Here is an 18,929-nt window from a genome sequence, read left to right as displayed (position 1 = left end):
GTCAAAAAGATCTTGCTTTTATCTCCCGTTTTTATCCCACGGGAGATAAAAGCAAGATCTTTTTGACAAGGAAACAAAAAGCGCGGGTTTTCCAATAAAATTTTAGTTGACAGTCAGCTTCGTCTACGTTCTGTGTGTTCCTTTCTGTGTCTGCGTTTTGTTATTTCGGCTGTTCCCACCAAGCCCTATGGTAAAATATTTCTTTTTTTTTCAATTCTTAAACAATCGATGTTTGGCGACACGCATTGCTGCGTGGTGACCGCTTCTCCGTGACACTCGCATCGCCCGCCCATGAGCTCTCAGTTGCGGCGCCTTGAGCCTTCACTTCAGGCTTGAGTTGGCATTCGCTGCTCAATAAGGCCACAGTTTGACATTTATCAGTGCTTCTCGGTTCAGCCTGCAAACGGAGAAGGATCGTGGGTAGAGAAATATAATTCAGTCCTCCTACGCTCAGCACAAGAACAGAGGGCTGTATCTTACGACTAAAAAAGCAGCAATCCTTTCAAATAGCTACTCAGTGTACTTAATTTTGCTACGTGCCAATTACGGAGGTGCAATCGATGTCTCCCGAAATTCTCACAGCGTAATCTTCCCGCAGCAGGACGACGGAAATGAATGTGTTAGGATAACAATGTCGTAAAAGGCAACGAAGAAAATGGCAAACCTGGGATGAATTTTATGTCATGATCATGGTTTTTTATTGTTTTAGTCAGTTTTTCCGCGGACACATCACTGGTGCTTAAATTCGCCAGCCCCCCTCTTTTTATTGCCATTGTGAAAAGTTGATGCCCGCGAGTAGCCAATGGAAGCTGCCCCAGGGTTGCAGGTTGTGCCCCCTTGTTTAGGTTTTGACACCACTTCTTGATGCTCGCCACTGACGAGTAGCAGAGTTATTAAACTATTTTCAGCATCAATTTTCTCAACATTACACTGAGGGAAAGCTGACGGCACTGCACTTCATCCAGCATGGAGAGGCAAACCTCGAAGAAATGCTCTGAAATTTCTCATACCAACTTAACAGAAATTCCACTTGCGTTAAATTTATTGAAGTGAAAAAAGCCCTACTGAAATATCTCAATCTGCACACAGAGGAGACCGTCGCACCACAGCTAACGAACCCGAGGCAGAACCCAAATTTTGGGCCCAACACTAGCCAAACCAGGTACGAAACCTCGACTTCTCGAAGTTCCCGCACCGCATGAAGTGCTCTCTAAGGAACTTGCATAAGCCATGGCACCAGTTTTTCTATTAGGTAATATTGATAAACTTTTTCCTCCACTGTCGTAGTAAGCTCGACGCGATTTTTTGCCCTTCACAGAGCATGACAGCGCTCGCGAATGCATTTCATGTGGACGATAGACACTATGTGCTAGGTCGCACGCTTTGGGTTCATCGGAAGCGCCTTTCTTCAAAGAGGCTCGCAAATAACTGAAAAGTTATCATTCCTGAGGGCCCCCAAAAATCAAATAAATGCAGTCTCTCTCGCGGTGCACACAAATTTTCGGAAGAATCGCAGACATCGGGTGTGGGCGACACTGTGGTAAATTCATGGTGTTTCTGGCTGATATATGTCTGCTATTAAAGATTAAGGCAGGAAATGATAGTGAGCTATGTGCATTACAATGTATGGTTGGTATTCAAGCACGGCAACAAGCTTTTGGAGTAACATGACGGAAGGAGCGGAGAGCATTCGTTTCGCAACACACGTCGAGGAGCGATATTTTTTTAGTGGATGGCAGTAAAGTGAGTTAGTATTAAAAGCGCACGTGGAATATATGTCTTTCTCAGAAGTTTGTGCTATTAACCTTTGAAATTTATTAGGAAATTGGTCAGTATTGGTTCTCCTTGCAGATAATTTCACGCCATTTTTTACTGTTTTGATCAAGCAATTTTAAAGAGGCCGTACTCCTAGGGTTACTACATCGTTCTACGCGGACACTGCGAAGTCAATTTCAGCGCCTGCTAATTAAGAATAAATGGTTTCACATTATGTCTTGGAGCCCAGTTAAAAAACCCGGACGGGTTTTGCTGCGTTTAACATTATGCGCAATCCATAACACCCAGCATTGGACTAGCCGCTCGTATGCTATTGAAGAATACCTGTGTAGTCCTATTAAAGAAGACCTGTTGCCGGTCCTCCTGAGTGAAGTGTGGTCCTGATTGTTAAAGTGTGCGCCAGCGGCATCCACACCTCCCAAAATGACCATTTCTTACATGTACAGAAAGTTCAGATAGGAGTAATTACTAACTCCCAATTGCAATGTATTTAGCGGCCCTTTTCTTGGCAATCACGCCACACAGGAAAGAACAAATATACCACCAAATATATCGAAAATAGAATGTCAAAATTATGCTTTGTACCTGTGCACCTACCGCAATAATTTCCTCAGAATCCATGACTCCCAGCTTTTTCCAGAGTTTAATGAAGGAGCCGTGGATATGAGTGACGTGTGCTGGACGCTGTCGGTGCTCGCCTGAAATGTTATCATGTAAAGAGATCATCGTCCTGGGAAATTTATTCATGAGGGAAGGCATAAAAAGATCCTCAGGGCTCTGATGTCTAACGCACGCAGGGCAAGAATGCACTGCGTGCACATCACGTGATGTCAAGAGTGTAGACACAAGCGGCGCTCCTCTTTTGGCATACTGAGCCACAGCTGTCGAGGTGACCGTCAGATACCAATCATGTGCAGTTTTCAGCCGCAAGATTAAGGTGCAATAAGACTGAAATTCCTAGAATGTTATTCCGTTATTACGATTTACTATGCATTACTAGCACTACCATTTAGTATTTTCAAATCCTTTTATTCAGCAGCACACTGCACTATAAGAAAAAATCGTGGAGGAGGACAAAATCAATACAAAAATATGATAGCATCTCAAATACTTCTTTATATCTGTAGTAGCGCTGAAACATAGGTGCTGTTGTATCTTCTGTGCACAAGTTCTTTTCATATCATGAATTTATAAGGCATGGTGAGAGCGATGTAGCATAGATAAGATATTGTTACGTGACGGGAAGCCGATGAAGCGAGAACGACATGAGAAATGACGACGGAATAATTTAACGGCGGTGGCCCTAACGCGAGCGCTCCGTGCCGCACCACTGCCCTCATTGTCGTCTTGTTCTTGCCACTATAATAAAGATGAACTTTAAATCATCCATTGTCGAGCCGGCCAGCCTATACAAAATTATGATATATATTTTTGCCGTCAGAGTCTCACATTTACTTTTATAAGCTAAGTGAGGAGGATCATGGCTGAGGTGTAATCTTGCATTAAGAATTTCGAATATTCAAGTGCGTAAAACTTGCGACATTTTGTTAAGGATGTACTGGAGCCGCTCCTGAAGGCCAAATATGAAATTTCCACGCCGACTTGCCGAACAATTCGAAAATTCCCACCTCGAATCTCATTCTACATTAAACAGCCTTGTCATGGATTGAAATTTCAGAGGGGTGACGAAAACCATATTTTAGCTGCGCGAAGACTGCGAGTTGAAGTGCTTCATTGAAGTAGGCATGCACTAAAAAAAAAACGTGGGCGCCGCTATAACAAATAGGTGGTCTCGGCACGAACTTCACAACAACGGCCAGGGGAATGTGACCCTTCGGCTACATCTCAAAAACAGAGCGTAGAACCACTCAGATGAAATAAGTGGTAATAGTGCCAACATTTCCCGCCTGTCGCGCCGCAAAAGTCGTAGCATTTTTTTTTTTTCGTGTGGACGCACTGTGAGCGAGAGCATTCCCTTGAGATTGTTTTACAGCACAGCTAACAAAGGGTACAAGTGTTAAAAAGATGCAGACCCTGAGTTTCCGCCCATGAAAGAGAAGAGCAACATTCGCGGAAACTCATGAAGCAGGTGCATAACGTCGCTCACGCGATCCTACGTACTTCCCTCATGGAACCAGAGACATGTCACCTTCTTAAGCTGGCAACAATAATTAATGGTTCATATCTGATGTGCTGAACGGCAAGGAAGAGGTTCCGAGTACCGAAACGTCTAGACTCTCTGCAGTCGTTTACGTGCTCGAATCACAGCAAATGTGTTTTGTGCTATTTGCCGGTCTGGTGAGTTCTTTTAGCAGACGCCGACTGTACTAGTGCCGCTTCTGTTTTAAAAGCCAGCATTGCTTACCGGATCTAAATTTGAGTAAAATGGCGTTCCCCGAACGTCACCAACCTCTTAGAAGTGCTGCTGTGCGCACGTCGCATGTCCGGTAAGGCTGGAATTCCGCTGAGCTGAGCTGATCACGCCAAGCCCGCATTGTTGAAAGCCTTACCGTATGATCAAGGTCTAGTCGCACTAGCACAACAAATTATTCATGTTTCGAAAAATTTGAAGTCCAAAGCTTATGTGAATGAAATAGTCACTCACATACCTGTTAAGATGCTTATTAGCACTCCAAGCACAATTGTTGCGCATGTACTAAAAAGATAACTCCACATAGGGGACAGTTGGAATGCAGGAGTGATTCCTTGTGACCTGCGCAGAAGCATGACCAGTAGTAGTAATGACCGAAGCGAACACTGCATCGGCGTTTGCAAAAACACCTTCAGCCCTCCGAAGAACAGGCCTTTAAATTACGACAGTAACGTTGCTGATAAGTGGACCTGATGAGGAGCGAAGAAAGGCGAAATGACACGCTGGCATTGCATGCGCTGTCATAAGCAACTCGGTGCGTTCTCGCAGTAACTGATAGGCCAAAGAGGGGCGAAGAGTAATTTGCTAACAATTAATACCCAATTCTCTTTGTTCTTTGTGAGGCATATAAGTACGTACGCGAATAGAAGAGTATCAAGAGCACTGGTATTCTGCTGCTACTCTTTATAAGACAGCTTGCATAGGTCTTCAAGGGTCTGCTCGCCCTGTCCTATTTACTGGGATTCAATTTTTTCAGCGCCAGCAGAAATAGCTGCTCCTGTCACAACTACTGTTACCGTTATTATTTTCGATGGACAAGTAATGCACGTTTTGAAGTACAGTTGCCGTCGTCCTTAGTTACTTTCTTGCAATTAAGCGCTCCTTTAGCAGTGGTGCAGAGCTTCTTCCAAACAAAATATTTGCGTGCGTAATTCACTCTTGGTGACTAAGCTCAGTGGAAAAGTTTGCAAGGCAGGGGAAAGAATGAAGGACAAACTACGTCCCACTATACCTGCTTTGGATTAGGAGGAGGAGGATTAACTTCATTTCTGTCGACAAAAGTAGCAGATGGTGTAGGGTTATAGCCCCATCTAGTGGGCATGAGCCCGTGGCGTTAGGCGACTTGAATCTTATAGACACAGAGGGAGGCAGTAAGGAATTAGCGCTTACGTGAAAGTAAAAAAGCAACCTATGTAGCCTTTAAATTGACAGATGACACGCTCTCGCAATTGCTACGAAACAACCGTACGACGGCAGGAATAGACAACAGAAAGGCCGCGCATTGCTGTGTGTGGTCTTTCACTTGCCCACGTTTCTCTTTACGCTGTAGTTTTCGTTGACCACGTTATTGCTCCGCGCCAAAGCGAGCTCCTATTTGCTGGTTAGTTCTGGTGTGCAACCTTTTCATGAGAGTGTCATCGCAGATGTCTTCTCAGAGACAGACCACCTTTCAGCGTTCTCAGAACCGTCAGTAAACTGTTAGGGCAAATTTCACCGAAGGCACTGCAAGAAATGGAACGCGTACAAGACAATTGAGCTATGAACAGTAAATTAACAAGCTCTTAGCTAGGGGGAGCTCAATGCTACCGAAGGTTAATTTCACTTCGAAGGCGCGAAGAGTTCTTCAGAAGTGTTAATCATCCTCGATTGTATTTGCTCGCCATGGAGCTAATATGGTTACGCTTTGTCTTGCCACCTCAGTTTTCTTCTTCATGTTTCATTCGTTGCTTAGGTAACTTAGGATGTCTGTCTCTCATGTTTATGCTGGGTTACGTTCACAGTTAAGCCGTATGATGGAAAATCTCCGGAACCAATGTTGAAGCAACACATTGAGCCCGATAGTGGCACTGATGAGTTTTTTTTTCGTGGATAATGGAATATATCTTAATTGCGCGCGCACACTCTAACCACAAATCAAGGAGGCATTGCAACTCACATCTACTGCTATGGTGAACAGACGAGCCTCTTGCATAAGCCGGCAATTTGGAGAAGCTACAAGCAAACAAGGCGTTAACTGCTTGTGCTAGTCACTACTTCAGTTCCACACATGTGCGTCACATCTCAGCGCTACTTCATCCGATTTAAGCTCGGATGATTTAAGTCTCAATTTTTCCCTTTTGCGGAGACTAATGAGGATGGCTACGACGACAGCAATGACAGCAACAGCAACAACGCAAGATTAAATTGCGAGATTTATATCATTGCTCAGCATTACTAAGATTGTCATATACAATCGCCGCCAACTTTAAAAATTGTTCACATCAGTAAAGCGACGGTCGAAGTGAAGTAAGAAGGCCACTGGTCCTTAATTATGTTGAGTACCAGCAACGGCTGCTCTACGCTGGCCTATTACATAATCTGGTAATTCTAACTTACTCCTTTGTGTCCTCGGCCACACGTACCGTCTTTGTCAAAAGTAACCAGGCTGCGTGGTTTGCTTCTAGCTTGTATAATGGAGCCCTTGTGGCTTTCTTAAAGATGAAAACATGTTGGAAGGTAAGAAGACCCCCAGTCCTTACCTTTAACGACCATTTCAGCTTCAGGGAAGCTGTAAGGGCTCCACTGTACGAGCTAGAAGCAAACCATGCAGCCTGGTTACTTTTGACAAAGACTGTACATACATGCGCATATGCTCGGTTAGCTTTTATAACACCAACGGTAATATTTTCTGCTTAGATTTTGCCTTGACGAAAGCGACGTTTTCCTGTTACTTTAGCTAAAGCGACATTAAATTCATTTCGTCACTCAGTATAGGCTGAAACCACTTTCTCTCCTTGATGCAATAATCATTTTTCCCAGTTTCGTCCCTGATTCCGAATGCCGCGGATTGTTACGCACGGAAGTAGTATAATTTTGCACGGTAAGCAAATTGCAGTGAATTCTAACGCAAGCGCTTTTCGTTTGTCTGAAAATAAAAGATAGTGTAGTGAAGGCAAACTTGCTCGTTTCTGCGAATATCACTCAGTCATCCTTTAGCGCAAGGCAGCGGATTTACTTTTCTTCAATTGGCAGCAGCCTACAGTAAAGCAAATTCTCCGCGCTTTTTCATGTAATCAAAGGACTACTAGGGTGATTCGCATGAGGAAAAAAGAGCAATACGGTGTAGAGAACGTTTCGTCAACTGTTCTTTTTTTTCTACAAGAAGACATAAGGGTTTCCTTCTGCAAGCAACAGTTGCTATTAGCACTGGCTTTGTCGGACCGACTTATCCGTGCTTTGCATTGGCCTAGATTTTCAGTGAGCTGGCAGACAGCCCGCGTAACAAAGACGGCTTACTGCTGTGTTATGCCTATCGCGTATACGTACCCATCTTCGGAGGGAACAGCAGTGTAGTTGTGACCAGTGAAAGTGCTGTTCTCCGTGCAGTAGTCGAGCGAGAACGGCATGTGCGGTGGCCGCGCTCTGTTCCGGATCATGTGCCACATGAGTGCGAACTGCAGGACGAGCGTCACCAGCGTCGATATGCCGGCACCCTGTGGAGTTTCGGTGAATAAAGAAAGACGGCTTATTTTTATTATATTTGATGACACCCTGGGGAAGCAATAGCGTATATTTCATGCCCAAAGAAGCAGAAAATAACAAAAGGCATTATCATGCTCCCCCTGAATAAAGAAATAGAGTTGATGCTTGCACAGTGATTGATTTCGTAGGAGTCATGCGGTTCCTGGCTAATTGCATCGCAGTCTGCTTTTTTTTTATTACACTTTCGAAGAAAACAAAGCTCTTTATTCTGGTGAGCCGCAAGGATACTATAAAAATATTTGAAAATGTATCGAATGCGGAAGGCTTCTATTCCGGATGATGGTAGTGAATTTTTATGGCGCATGGGCATGTGCGGCCAAAAAGCGCCATCGCACAAGGCAGCTTTCGTTGTACTCATGCCCGGGCCAAAGAAAGAACATTTCCCAAGCATTCCGTCCAGATTAATCAGAGAACCGGGCTAGCGGAGTTTGCACCCATTGTAGCACTGATGGGTACCCAATGGCTCTAGGGATCGAACCCCGCACCTTCCGCATGCGAGGCGGACGCTCAACCGCTAGGCCACCGCTGCGGTGCAAGGCGCCTGTTCTTACCCTTACAAAAATGCTTCTTGAGGCAGTGTTGAAGTTCTCATGAGCACACTCAACACGCCATGTTGAATTTTTGTTGTGACCAGGATGGGCTAGTGTTGGTGAATTATTGAGGCTGAGTTGAAACTCATTGGAAAAGTGGCCACTGTGCTAGAGTTGAGCATTCTCAATGAAATTTCGCTTTCCGTTCATGTTGAATTCATGTTGGAATTACGGGAGTGAATCAACACGCCATTCTGAATCTTGGCTGGGGTAAAAAAGCAAAAAAATCCTGGGAATACATTCGTATTGCGCCAGATGGATCCACTAACAATGTAATTTTCGTCGGTATATTCATATTTATTGCTGCAATTTCTCATTAACGTGAAGCCGTCATCCCCTGTGACGTGGTGCTCCACACATACGCACAAACACGTATGTATATAAATATACATACATACATACACACCAGCCCTACACATCCATCAGATAAAGAGCATAGGACAGTACTGCACACGAGGCTATAGGAAGAACTGAGAACTGAGTTCATCTTACGATCTTAAGTGCAACCTCAGCTTCGCCCTTATATAGTTCTACTCAGGGGTGTCCAGACCTTGCAGGTTGTGGCCTGCCGATCAGCAAAGTTATGTCAATTATTACTGTTGATATTTATTTATTTCATGTGTAGTAGAAGTAATCAAGTTCATATGCAACTGTCTATTATTTGCTGACCTTGATTTATTCATAAACAACTTGAATAAAGCATTAATTAAGCATCCTTTTTTATGAAAGCACATACGAATCCTCCAAAGTAGGTATGCCTGAATGAGCATATTGCCCTTTTTTCTATGCAAGAAAATGACTTTGAGCTGTTTATGAGAGTTTTAAGGGGTACTGCATGCGTTCTTAATATGTGTAATGTGATCAGGTTCTGTTTACACGATGCATGTCGAAATGATTTCATTTAGTTAGGCTTAGAAACGGCTGCCTTGAGATCATTCAACTTAAATTCAACAGAAATTGCTCAACAGTAAATCTCTTGACTACGCTCAACAAAAATTCCGTGTAGCAGGTGTTGAGTAGGCTCAACATACATTAGTTCATGTTGGTTTCCAGTTGATTCAACAGGAGCTCAACAAGGTGTCAACTGAAGCTCAAAAGTCATTTTTGTAGGGCAGTGACCACAGTGCAACGCGAGATTTGGCGACAGGTGCTTGCCGTGGTGAATATTGTTGTATTCCTTATTATTACCCTCCTCCTTTTGTTCAGTGCGCGTGATATCACTATGCCTTCACTATCACGTTAATGTGTTCCGGCCACTCATCGTGGCGCTTTGTCATTGCGCGTTGCTCTAGCGTCATGCGTATTCCCACTGCATACAGATCAGTCAGCGCGGCGCCGTGTTATGCAGCGCAAACGCCACCCAACCGAAAAAAGTGTCCTTAAGAGCTGCCGCTGTGAGATCTGATTGCATCGTTCTAGAGAGTTATCAAATCACAGAAAGCTACTTGCATTATTATAGCTGCCATTTTCGTTGTAACCTGGTTGTTATTGTGTAAACTTCTGTAAAGAAACATTCGGTGACAAGCTCATGAGTTAAAGTTCTTCTCTGTAATGACTCTCAGGTAGATTAACAGCACACTAAAACGCGACTGTGCAATTTCGTCCCAAAGTTAAGAGAGCAGCTGGTGAAATAAAAATCGTGCAAACTAAAAATAGACTAAGAAAGGTGATATAACTGTCAAAACATTCGGCGAAACCCAGGTTCTCTCTTTTCTGTCCTTTTCTTTTGCCCCTTCCTCCTTCTCTTTGTTGTCTTCTTCGCCTTCTTTTATTTCCACCTCCTTTTCCTATTCGTCTTTTTCTGTATTAGTTTGCATTGTCTTCTAAACTTCTTTCTTCTTTCTTCCTTGCTTTATTATTTGGTCTCCTTTTCCCTTTTTTGGCGTGGCTCGCCTTCGCGCCGCATTTCTACGGCAACTACGAGAACGGGTTTCAGAACAGCTACAGCTTGGGGAGTGGTTCCAGTAAGGGTTGTCACCATGAAATAAAATACCACGCCTGCAAGATCATCAAAACTGGTTTTTGAAGCATAATTAAAAGTGTGAACAGCTGGAGCAAACCTGGATTCGATTAAATTTTTGCGACATTTTTTTTTTCCCTAAAGTTGGCATGTTGCTGATCTTGAGATATCGGCTGAAGCATACCGCAAAGTATACACTTTGGAGGATGAGAAAATTCCAGCCCACCAAGAAGATGCGAGTACTTGAATAATTTCAATACTTCAAAATTGCCGCCGCGGTGGCTCAGTGGCTATGGTGCTCGGCTGCTGGCCCGAAAGACGCGGGTTCGATCCCGGCCGCGGCGGCTGAATTTCTTTGGAGGAGAAATTCGAGGCCCGTGTACTGTGCGATGTCAGTGCACGTTAAAGAACCCCAGGTGGTCGAAATTTCCGGAGCCCTCCACTACGGCGTCTCTCATAGCCTTAGTCGCTTTGGGACGTTAAACCCCATAAACCAACCAAACCAACCAATACTTCAAAATTGAAATACACTCTGATAAGATCGATGCCTTTCCTTCCTTGCGGTAAAATATCTGGGGTTCATCGTGAACCCGCTAGTGCCCTCTTCAACACATTAAGCGGTGAAAGCACAGAGAGCCTCAGCGGCCTGTTCAAGATGACGGTTGGGAATGTTCCGAAAACCAGTGGGTGATGGCGGCATACGACCTGAAACCCAGTACCTCATGGATTCGAGATTTTTGCTGTGTAACCAAATAATACTACCGGTGGGCGGCTTTATCATTTTATTTGATGCGTGAGATTCGATCAGACTTATCTCCATTGATCCAGGCCGCGAACAACTGCTTCCACCTTTTTTTCAGAATGTTGTAGTACTTTTTGGTTCCTTATCTCGAAGGTTTCGTGCGAGCTTTAAATTGAGCGCGGCCAAGAATTGCAAGCAATCAGTTCGACGACCGCAGTGCACGCTTATTGTTTTCGCTGCCGGTGAGTCATTGCCACCTGTACTGCCATCACCACCACGTGACAATACCATTGTTGTCGAAACATGATCAAGAAAAGAAAACAACGCAGCACATTCACTCTTTCATTTACGATAGGTTAAAATTATGACTTCAAACAAGAACTGTTGCATTTTATTGTATGGCATGAGCAGCGCCTTAACCCTTTCTCGCCCACTGTCGCGAATTCCTCACATATGTTTTGCAGTCCTTGCACTATTTATACATGGAGTCTGCATATAAACTTTAATATGAACATGTTCTCCGTAGCCAGAGCTTTCCGATCAAAATCTCTGGCGTCACTGCGACCATGGTATGTGAAGGCAAAGGGGTGGCGATTGCGCGAATTCTAACCATCTCTCAATAATTTTTCGTCTCTTATTTCCTGTCAGATTTCGCGAGCAAAATAGGACGATATTTGTTGGACAACAATAGTCTAGAGTACGATGACCCTTGAATTGATTTTTCATAAAACTTGTAATAGCTGCAAAAAATTGACCAAATGACCTTGCTGACTTAATTTGCGGCGTGCCGGTTTCACTAAGTTATAGCGGCGCTGAGAATTTTTAATATTTATTTTATAATGTTGACATATTAACTAGTTTAAATGGGAGATAATTATTTCCTTTGTTCAGTTCCTTGAGAACTTTGGCATTTTAGAGCATTAATGAAAGCGCGAGAGGCACAGCAGCAAGTGCGTAGGAACATTCTTAAACACAGAAAAGAAGGTAGTTTCATCAACCTTGGAATGCACGAAGGGGAAAGCCACAGCCAGTATTAGCAACCCGACGAAAGGACCACTGGCAGCGCAGTACACCAGCACTAGGACCTGGGAGGGCAAAGAGAAAAAAGGCATTAATTGCATTCTAGCTCTCAGCCTGACTCATTGTACATTCGTAATGTGTAGACACTGAATGTGCATATGTGAAGCTCATATGCGAGCTAACCAGCGATCAGCTGATCACGGCGTCGCCAGGAAGCGCGGATTGTAAGTGGCTGACGAGCGGCAATTCGTCAATTTCAAAAGCCGCGAGGTGCATAACCGTGCTTGAAGTTTTGCAGGGGACATGTGTAGTCTATACACTTCTGAGAAACTACAAAAATGTGTAAGGAATCGCAGCCAGGACGGCAAAAATGTAGCTCTAGCCACGGACATGCATTACAGCCCTGCTAGACGAGCAAGTTTGTTCACAAATAGAGCCGACTCCCCCAGTCTCATAATGCGAAAGCGTTGCACGACTCAATCTCAAGGTCGTGTCCGCAAAAAGTGTCGGCAAAATGCATCCGTTCTATAACGCCACAACTTGAATGTGTAATTGTGTGTGAGTGTAACGTAGCTGGGTAATAAATTAATTAGTGGAGAAATATGTCATCACGAAGATTGATGCCGTCATGTCACTAATTATATAATGCTCATTAACATAAATATTTATTAAGAATGAACAAAACAAAATTAAGGCAAATGAGGTTTATAATAAAGGATTTTTAGCGCAACAAGGAAACACAACACAAGAAAGACAACAACACGTGTTGTGTTTCCTTGTTGCGCTAAAAATTATTTATTATGTCTGAAAACCAACTAGCTCAGCAGTTAACCCTCTTAATAAGGTTTGTGTTCATGGTTTATGGTTTATTGAGGGTTAATGTCAAAAAGCGATAAGACTAGGAGGGACGCCGTAGTGAAGGGCTCCGGAAATTTCAACCTCCTGGGGTTCTTTAACGTGCACTGACATCGCACAGCACACGAACCTCTAGAATTTCGCCTCCATCGAAATTATACCGTCGCGACCGGTATCTAACCCACGTGTTTCGGGTGAGCAGCCGAGCGCCATAAACAGTGAGCCAACGAGGCGACTGAGATTTAAGATGATGACAATGATGAAAGTGATGATGAGGCGTGACGTCATACCAATGACACGTGGCAAGATGCAGCGAAGAACTCCGGTCACGTGACATGTTGATGACGTCCTACCAAAGTCGCTGACAAGATGACTTGAAACATTTCAAAATGGTACCTTCACCTCAGAGTAATAAAAGACCGGTTTCTCTACATTTCCACCTGCTTGTCGTTGAAGCAATGCCATACGGCACCAACTTCTGTTACTTAACACTTTGGCCAGTCAGGCCACATTTTATGTCTTCTCACGCAACTATAAATAAATGTTACATTCTTGTATTTATAGTTAACGTCCAGGTAGGTAATATTTATACTGAATGCATAGTGTGCTCTACGATAGAAGGGATCGTTTCGGGTAAAAAAAGCGCTGCCATAGTATTCAATGCATCTGCGGAGAAAGAAAATTTTTCGCTGATTGCTTTTCATATCAAGCAGGTTCAAGCTGATTGGAGTGCAGTGTGTCAGTGCCACGGAATTTGTATATATTAGTCTAATCAACACGAAGGTGGTGTCATTGTTGTTGCCTCCAGCCTGCTACGTCTTTCTACCGTCTACCGTAAGCTGTCCAGAACGCTACCGAAAAAAAAGGCCTGGTTCGTCAACACACGAAATTAATGTTTAATCTACACCCTTCATTTTAAAGGTGTTCTAGTTTTGTGATTGCAGAACGATACGAAATAATCTGCTTAGATTATAGCCAAAGTGAGCACAACTTCACGTCAGACCACTACACTCACACTTGACTTCGTTTTGAACAGTATTTGCGAAAGAATATTCCTGTTGAGTAAGACGGATAGTCACCAGGGCTAGTTGGTGAATGAGAATAATGGCCTAATGCCCCAAAGAAAGTCTACAAAAATGTCTGAACACTCAGCCCTGGCTTTCAATGTGTCGGTTCTTGCAAACAACATTCATAGAATATAGTTCAGGACTTCAGGACAAATACTAAAGTAGAAATACTACGAAAACAGTGGTCGGACAGACAACTATTCATTTCGCGACATTAGTAATCCCCTTCTATCTTGTGTTTACCATATCTCAATGCAAGGGGGTTTGTTACAATGTAGAAGCGGTCCGTTGATACCCTTTTTTTATCACAGTACTATTCCTAATTTGCAGGCATCGGTCGTAACGACGACAGTGTGCAAAATAGAGCTGTTAATAAAGAAACCACGAACTATAGGGTAGAAATGTTTTTGTTTATTTGGTAGTTCTGATGCGGAAACTTTTTTTCTGTTTTATGTAAAGGCACCTTATACAATGTACACCTCCGCCGCGGAGGTTCAGTGGCTACAGCGCTCGGCTGCTGGCCCGAAAGACGCGGGTTCGATCCCGGCCGCGGCGGCTGAATTTCGATGGAGGCGAACTTGATTCTAGAGGCCCGTGTACTGTGTGATGTCAGTGCCCGTTAATGAACCCCAGGTGGTCGAAACTTCCGGAGCCCTTCACTACGGCGTCCCTCATAGCCTCAGTTGTTTTGGGACGTTAAACTCCAATAAGCCAAACAAAACAATGTATACTTCCTGGTATTGAAATTCCTTGAAAATAAACATATATATTTAAAAGTTGTATTTTCTAATTTAGTGAATTTTAAAAATACAAATTTATATATTTTACTTTGTTTTCTTTAGGTTACTGAAAATTCTCCATTTTTCTTGATGGCAGATCGCAGCATCACCAAAAAAGTTCTATTTCTGAGTTAAACTGTGGTTACGGTAGCGTGGGCCAAATGCGCATGTACCTCACACTGCACTCTATGAGTGGGTGCTGGAGAGACTATGGATGGTTTACTTGCATCGACGAATGATGGAAATCAGAGAGCAAAAGTGTATCACACTTTTTGGAATGCACCATTGGTGGGCAGACCTATATAATCATCATTATCATCATCAGCCTGACTACGCCCCCTGCAGGATAAAGGCACCTCCCATATCTCTGCACTTAACCCTTTCTTTTGGCAGCGGCGCCCACCGTGTCCCGCTAAGTCCTTATTATCAGCCGCCCACGGCGCCCCCTGCCACGCTTGCCTTCTTTTGGAATTCTTTCCGCTACCTTGAAGGACCAGCGGTCATCTTGCCTTCGCATTACACGCCCTGCCCAAGCTCACTTCTTCCTCTTGATTTTGAACCGAAAAGCCGTTTTTTCCCTCACCCACTCCGCTGCTTCCGAGCTGTTAACGTTAAACCTATCATTTTTCGTTTCATAGCTTGCTGTATTGTCCTTAGCTTAAGCTGAACCTTTTTCACTAGCCTTCACGTTTCTGCCCAATAAGATACTACCGCTAAGATACCAGTGTTGTGTACTTTTCTTTTGAGGGATATTGTAACTTGCCCTTCATGATTTGAGAGAGCCTCCCAAATGCACTCCACCCCATTCTAGTTCTTCAGGTTACTCCCCTCCGATGACCCGGAACAGCGGTCACTACCTGCCCTAAGTAGACCCCCTTACCACTTCCAGCACCTAGCTCCCAATTGTAAACTGCTCTTGCCTTACTAGGCTGTTGACATGACTTTGGTTTTCTGCATGTTAATTTTAGAACCCACCGTTCTGCTCTGCCTGTTTGACTCATTGATCATGCTTTGAAATTCATCTCCTAAGTGACTCAGCATTGCAATATCATCGCGAATGGCAGATTATTTTTTACCTGATCCTCACCAGCTGCTTTTCCTTTGCATTGCTCCCAAGGCTTTCTTTACTTCCTTATACCGGGTGTTTTTTTTTTACAAGGTCCAAAACTTAAAAAAAGGGTAAATTGCTTTAGATTTATTTTAGCACTGGGGCTATACTGGAGGCTACGGCGGGCGCCAGGCAAGAGGAAAACTGCTTTAACAGTTCGCTGATTTACTAAATATGTTAATGAACTTTTCTAACCTTTATTTTAGGGGTTATGTTGTATTCGCAGAATTGGAGATCGTCCTCCACACAGTCCAACCGAGAAAAAAACAATTTTCATTAAAAATTTCTCACGCACGTTACGAGGCGCGAAAAAGCCACCCTGGTAGGAATCTTCCCACCGTAACTCAGCGGCGGTGAGCACCTCTGACGTAGTTCGCTCCGCCCTGCGCTTTGCGTCACACGGCTGATATCACCTGAAGCCCGGACGGGCGGCCTGCGCTATCGCTGCTTGTTTCACTTCGCTCCGCGGCCTCACAGAATGCCGCGTTGGAACAAAAACGCACTGACACAAAGCGCAGGGCGGAGCGAGCTACGTCACAGGCGCTCACAGACGCTGTGTTACAGTGTGGAGCTGCCTACCAGGGTGACTTTTTCTCGCTTCGTAACGCGCGCAAAAATTTCTTCATTAATTTTTTTTTCTTGGCAGGACTGTTTGGAAGACGATCTCCAATTCTGCTAATACAACATTTCCCCTAAAAAAAATTATAAAAGTTATTTAACGTATTCAGTTAATCAGCGAACTAATTAAAGTAGTTTGCCTCTTACCTGGCGTCCGCCGTAGCCCTCAGTATAGCCCCAGGGTTAAAATAAATCTAAAGGAATTTATCTTCCTGTAAAAATTTTGGACCTTCCAAAAAAAAAAACACCCGGTATATGTGGCATATGTATGCGAAAGCCATTAAAACTTCGGTGTGCTGAGGACATTCGATGACTATAGTTTCAATAGAAAACATTCAACCGACGTCGGTCTTATTGGCAAAGGAATTTAATTTAACTTAGAAAGAACGGCAACAAAAAAATGAAAAACGAGAAACGCGACATTTCAGAACCTACTCGATTCCTTGCCGTTGCCGTTGGCCGTTTTAAGCCGTCGTTTAGACATCCGCTGGGTCAGTGAATGTAGACCATGAATGGAAGCACAATAAGCTAGAGACATTCTGAACAATCTAGCCACTGAGCGGTGGACGCATTGTTCAGAAGGAAAAATAAAGAAGTGACAAAAATAAAACAAAGGGCAGAAGAAAAAATGCTTACGCTTGTGAGGGAACCCATGTAGAAGCATACGCAGCTGTACAGAGTCATGACAGCGCCAAGAAAGAACGCTGGAACAACGGGAAGTTTAACCTAGCATGCGTTATCCGCACAACCTTATTCCACAAAATTTGAAAATCTCACACCGCTAAAATGTAGATTCATTTGCCTTCTTAGCTGCTGGAGAAAAACAAACAGGCCAGTAGTCTCACGTCTGAATATGGGACGGAACATAAGAGAACTTCTTGCTGGGCTAGTTGGTAATTCATTGTAAAAGTAAAGGCGCCCAAAACCACACACACACACAAGACAAGAGAACGGGACAGAGCGCCTAACGGGAGGCGCTCTGTCCCGTTCTCTTGTCATGTTTGTGTGTGTGGTTTTTGGCGCCTTTACTTTTACAATGGGAGGGAACGAAGAGTTTTGTGCTGGCGATATTGGTTGGGCCATCATTGCAATAGATATTTGATCACGAAGTACTGGTGCATCGAAATATAATATAGAATAATTGAAAAAAGACGTTTTAGAGAAGACAAGTTTTCAGTGAAGAAGTGTATTTAAATGGAAGAATCTGGACCAGAACCATTATGAAAAGTGGTTTAGTGGTACTCACCAAGCCCACGTGTTATCCATCGCACATGAGAATCAAGGTTTTTGAAATGCTGGGACAGCACATCGACGTACAGAACGGCAGCCTGCGAATTGATGATCGACGATATTTATTTTATTTATTTATTTGAACATACTGTAACTCCCTTCTTGGGACTGTTACAGGAGTGGATTTATAAATAACAAGATGCAAGTTAACAACACAATAAAACAAAAGCCAGCAATCAGGTTTAAAAGACAAGAAATCAGCATTCATATGCGGAATCACATCAAATGAAAAACAGAAAACGGAAGAAAGCCAACTCTGGCCTTCAAAACATGTGTTCAAACACGTATCAAAGTATTCATTAATACAATCATACATTTGGTACATAATCGAGTGAGCAAAAAAAAAATTGTGCTGCGAAGAGTAGAATCATTGTTTTAAGTGCTGTTGAAGCACCAAGCGGTGAGTGCGAACAGATGTGAAAGGATATGCTTTTTTCGGCTCGGACCAATGTGTCCGTTTGTGCGCCAGCAAGAATGCATCAGCGCTAATTTTCTAAAGTTTCTCCACCCGTCCTAAACAACAACAAGGTTAAATATAAAAATGGACTGATTCATTCCAACACTAAAAGAGAAAAATGTTTTGTTCACCTAAAAAAAAAAACTGGCTTCAAGAATTTATAGGTGTAACTTTGCATACATCGCGGTCATCCTGTAGTGCGAAAAGACTAGTTGATGTGGGCTTAAATATATTTAAAATTAGTTACTGGAATCAGCAGAAGTGTCTCGCTGATCAGACACTGAGAATGAAACGTTGGCTAGTGAGAATCACGCCTATGGGCTCTCTCATCATTACCTTGTCGTAGAGCTTACGAGTGCAACTAGAAAGAGGCCAGTGAATCCCGTAAGCAGAGAAAGGTGTTCCTTTACGTAAAACGGCAGGATCTGCAAAACAAGGCGAAGGAACTTTTTGGCCGCCATCGACTTCACTGCATATTTGCCTAACAGAACAGTAATCATACACCTCAACTGATTTATAAACCTAATGTGATGCCCTCCGAGAATCACTAACCTACGCTTCATTTTATTCTTTGAAATGAGGTGTTCCAAGGCACATCATACTCTACCTTTCAGCAGCTAGTAACCAAATGGGAATTTTTTAGGCTTGAAATTTCGAGACATTTAGGGAGCCTCGAGAGATACTGCATGGTCATGATGGTTATGTTGGCTGGTGGCCAATTCTTGCTTTTCGCTGCAAAATGTGACCTAGAAAGTCCTTTTTGCGTTAACAGCA

The 18,929-nt window shown here is 43.5% G+C and overlaps 1 protein-coding gene across 1 annotated transcript; it reads right to left on the bottom strand.

Annotated features, from left to right (window-relative positions):
* Positions 1–1,061: 1,061 nt before the first annotated feature.
* Positions 1,062–17,107, bottom strand: LOC149325422 (sodium-dependent multivitamin transporter-like). Its single transcript, XM_089564278.1, has 6 exons — positions 17,045–17,107; positions 11,960–12,046; positions 7,454–7,620; positions 4,386–4,489; positions 2,374–2,474; positions 1,062–1,079 (listed from the first exon to the last, which is right to left on the bottom strand). The coding sequence occupies exons 1-6, from the start codon at positions 17,090–17,092 to the stop codon at positions 1,062–1,064; spliced, it is 525 nt and encodes a 174-aa protein (XP_089420404.1). The 5' UTR covers positions 17,093–17,107.
* Between the last annotated feature and the right edge of the window lie 1,822 nt (positions 17,108–18,929).

The sequence above is a fragment of the Amblyomma mixtum genome, chromosome 10 (assembly GCF_055824585.1).
Source record: "Amblyomma mixtum isolate Tamu chromosome 10, ASM5582458v1, whole genome shotgun sequence".
In the NCBI taxonomy this organism is placed as follows: domain Eukaryota; kingdom Metazoa; phylum Arthropoda; class Arachnida; order Ixodida; family Ixodidae; genus Amblyomma; species Amblyomma mixtum.
The sequence above is the reverse complement of the archived record's forward strand: the minus strand, read 5'-3'. Positions and strand labels throughout refer to the sequence as shown.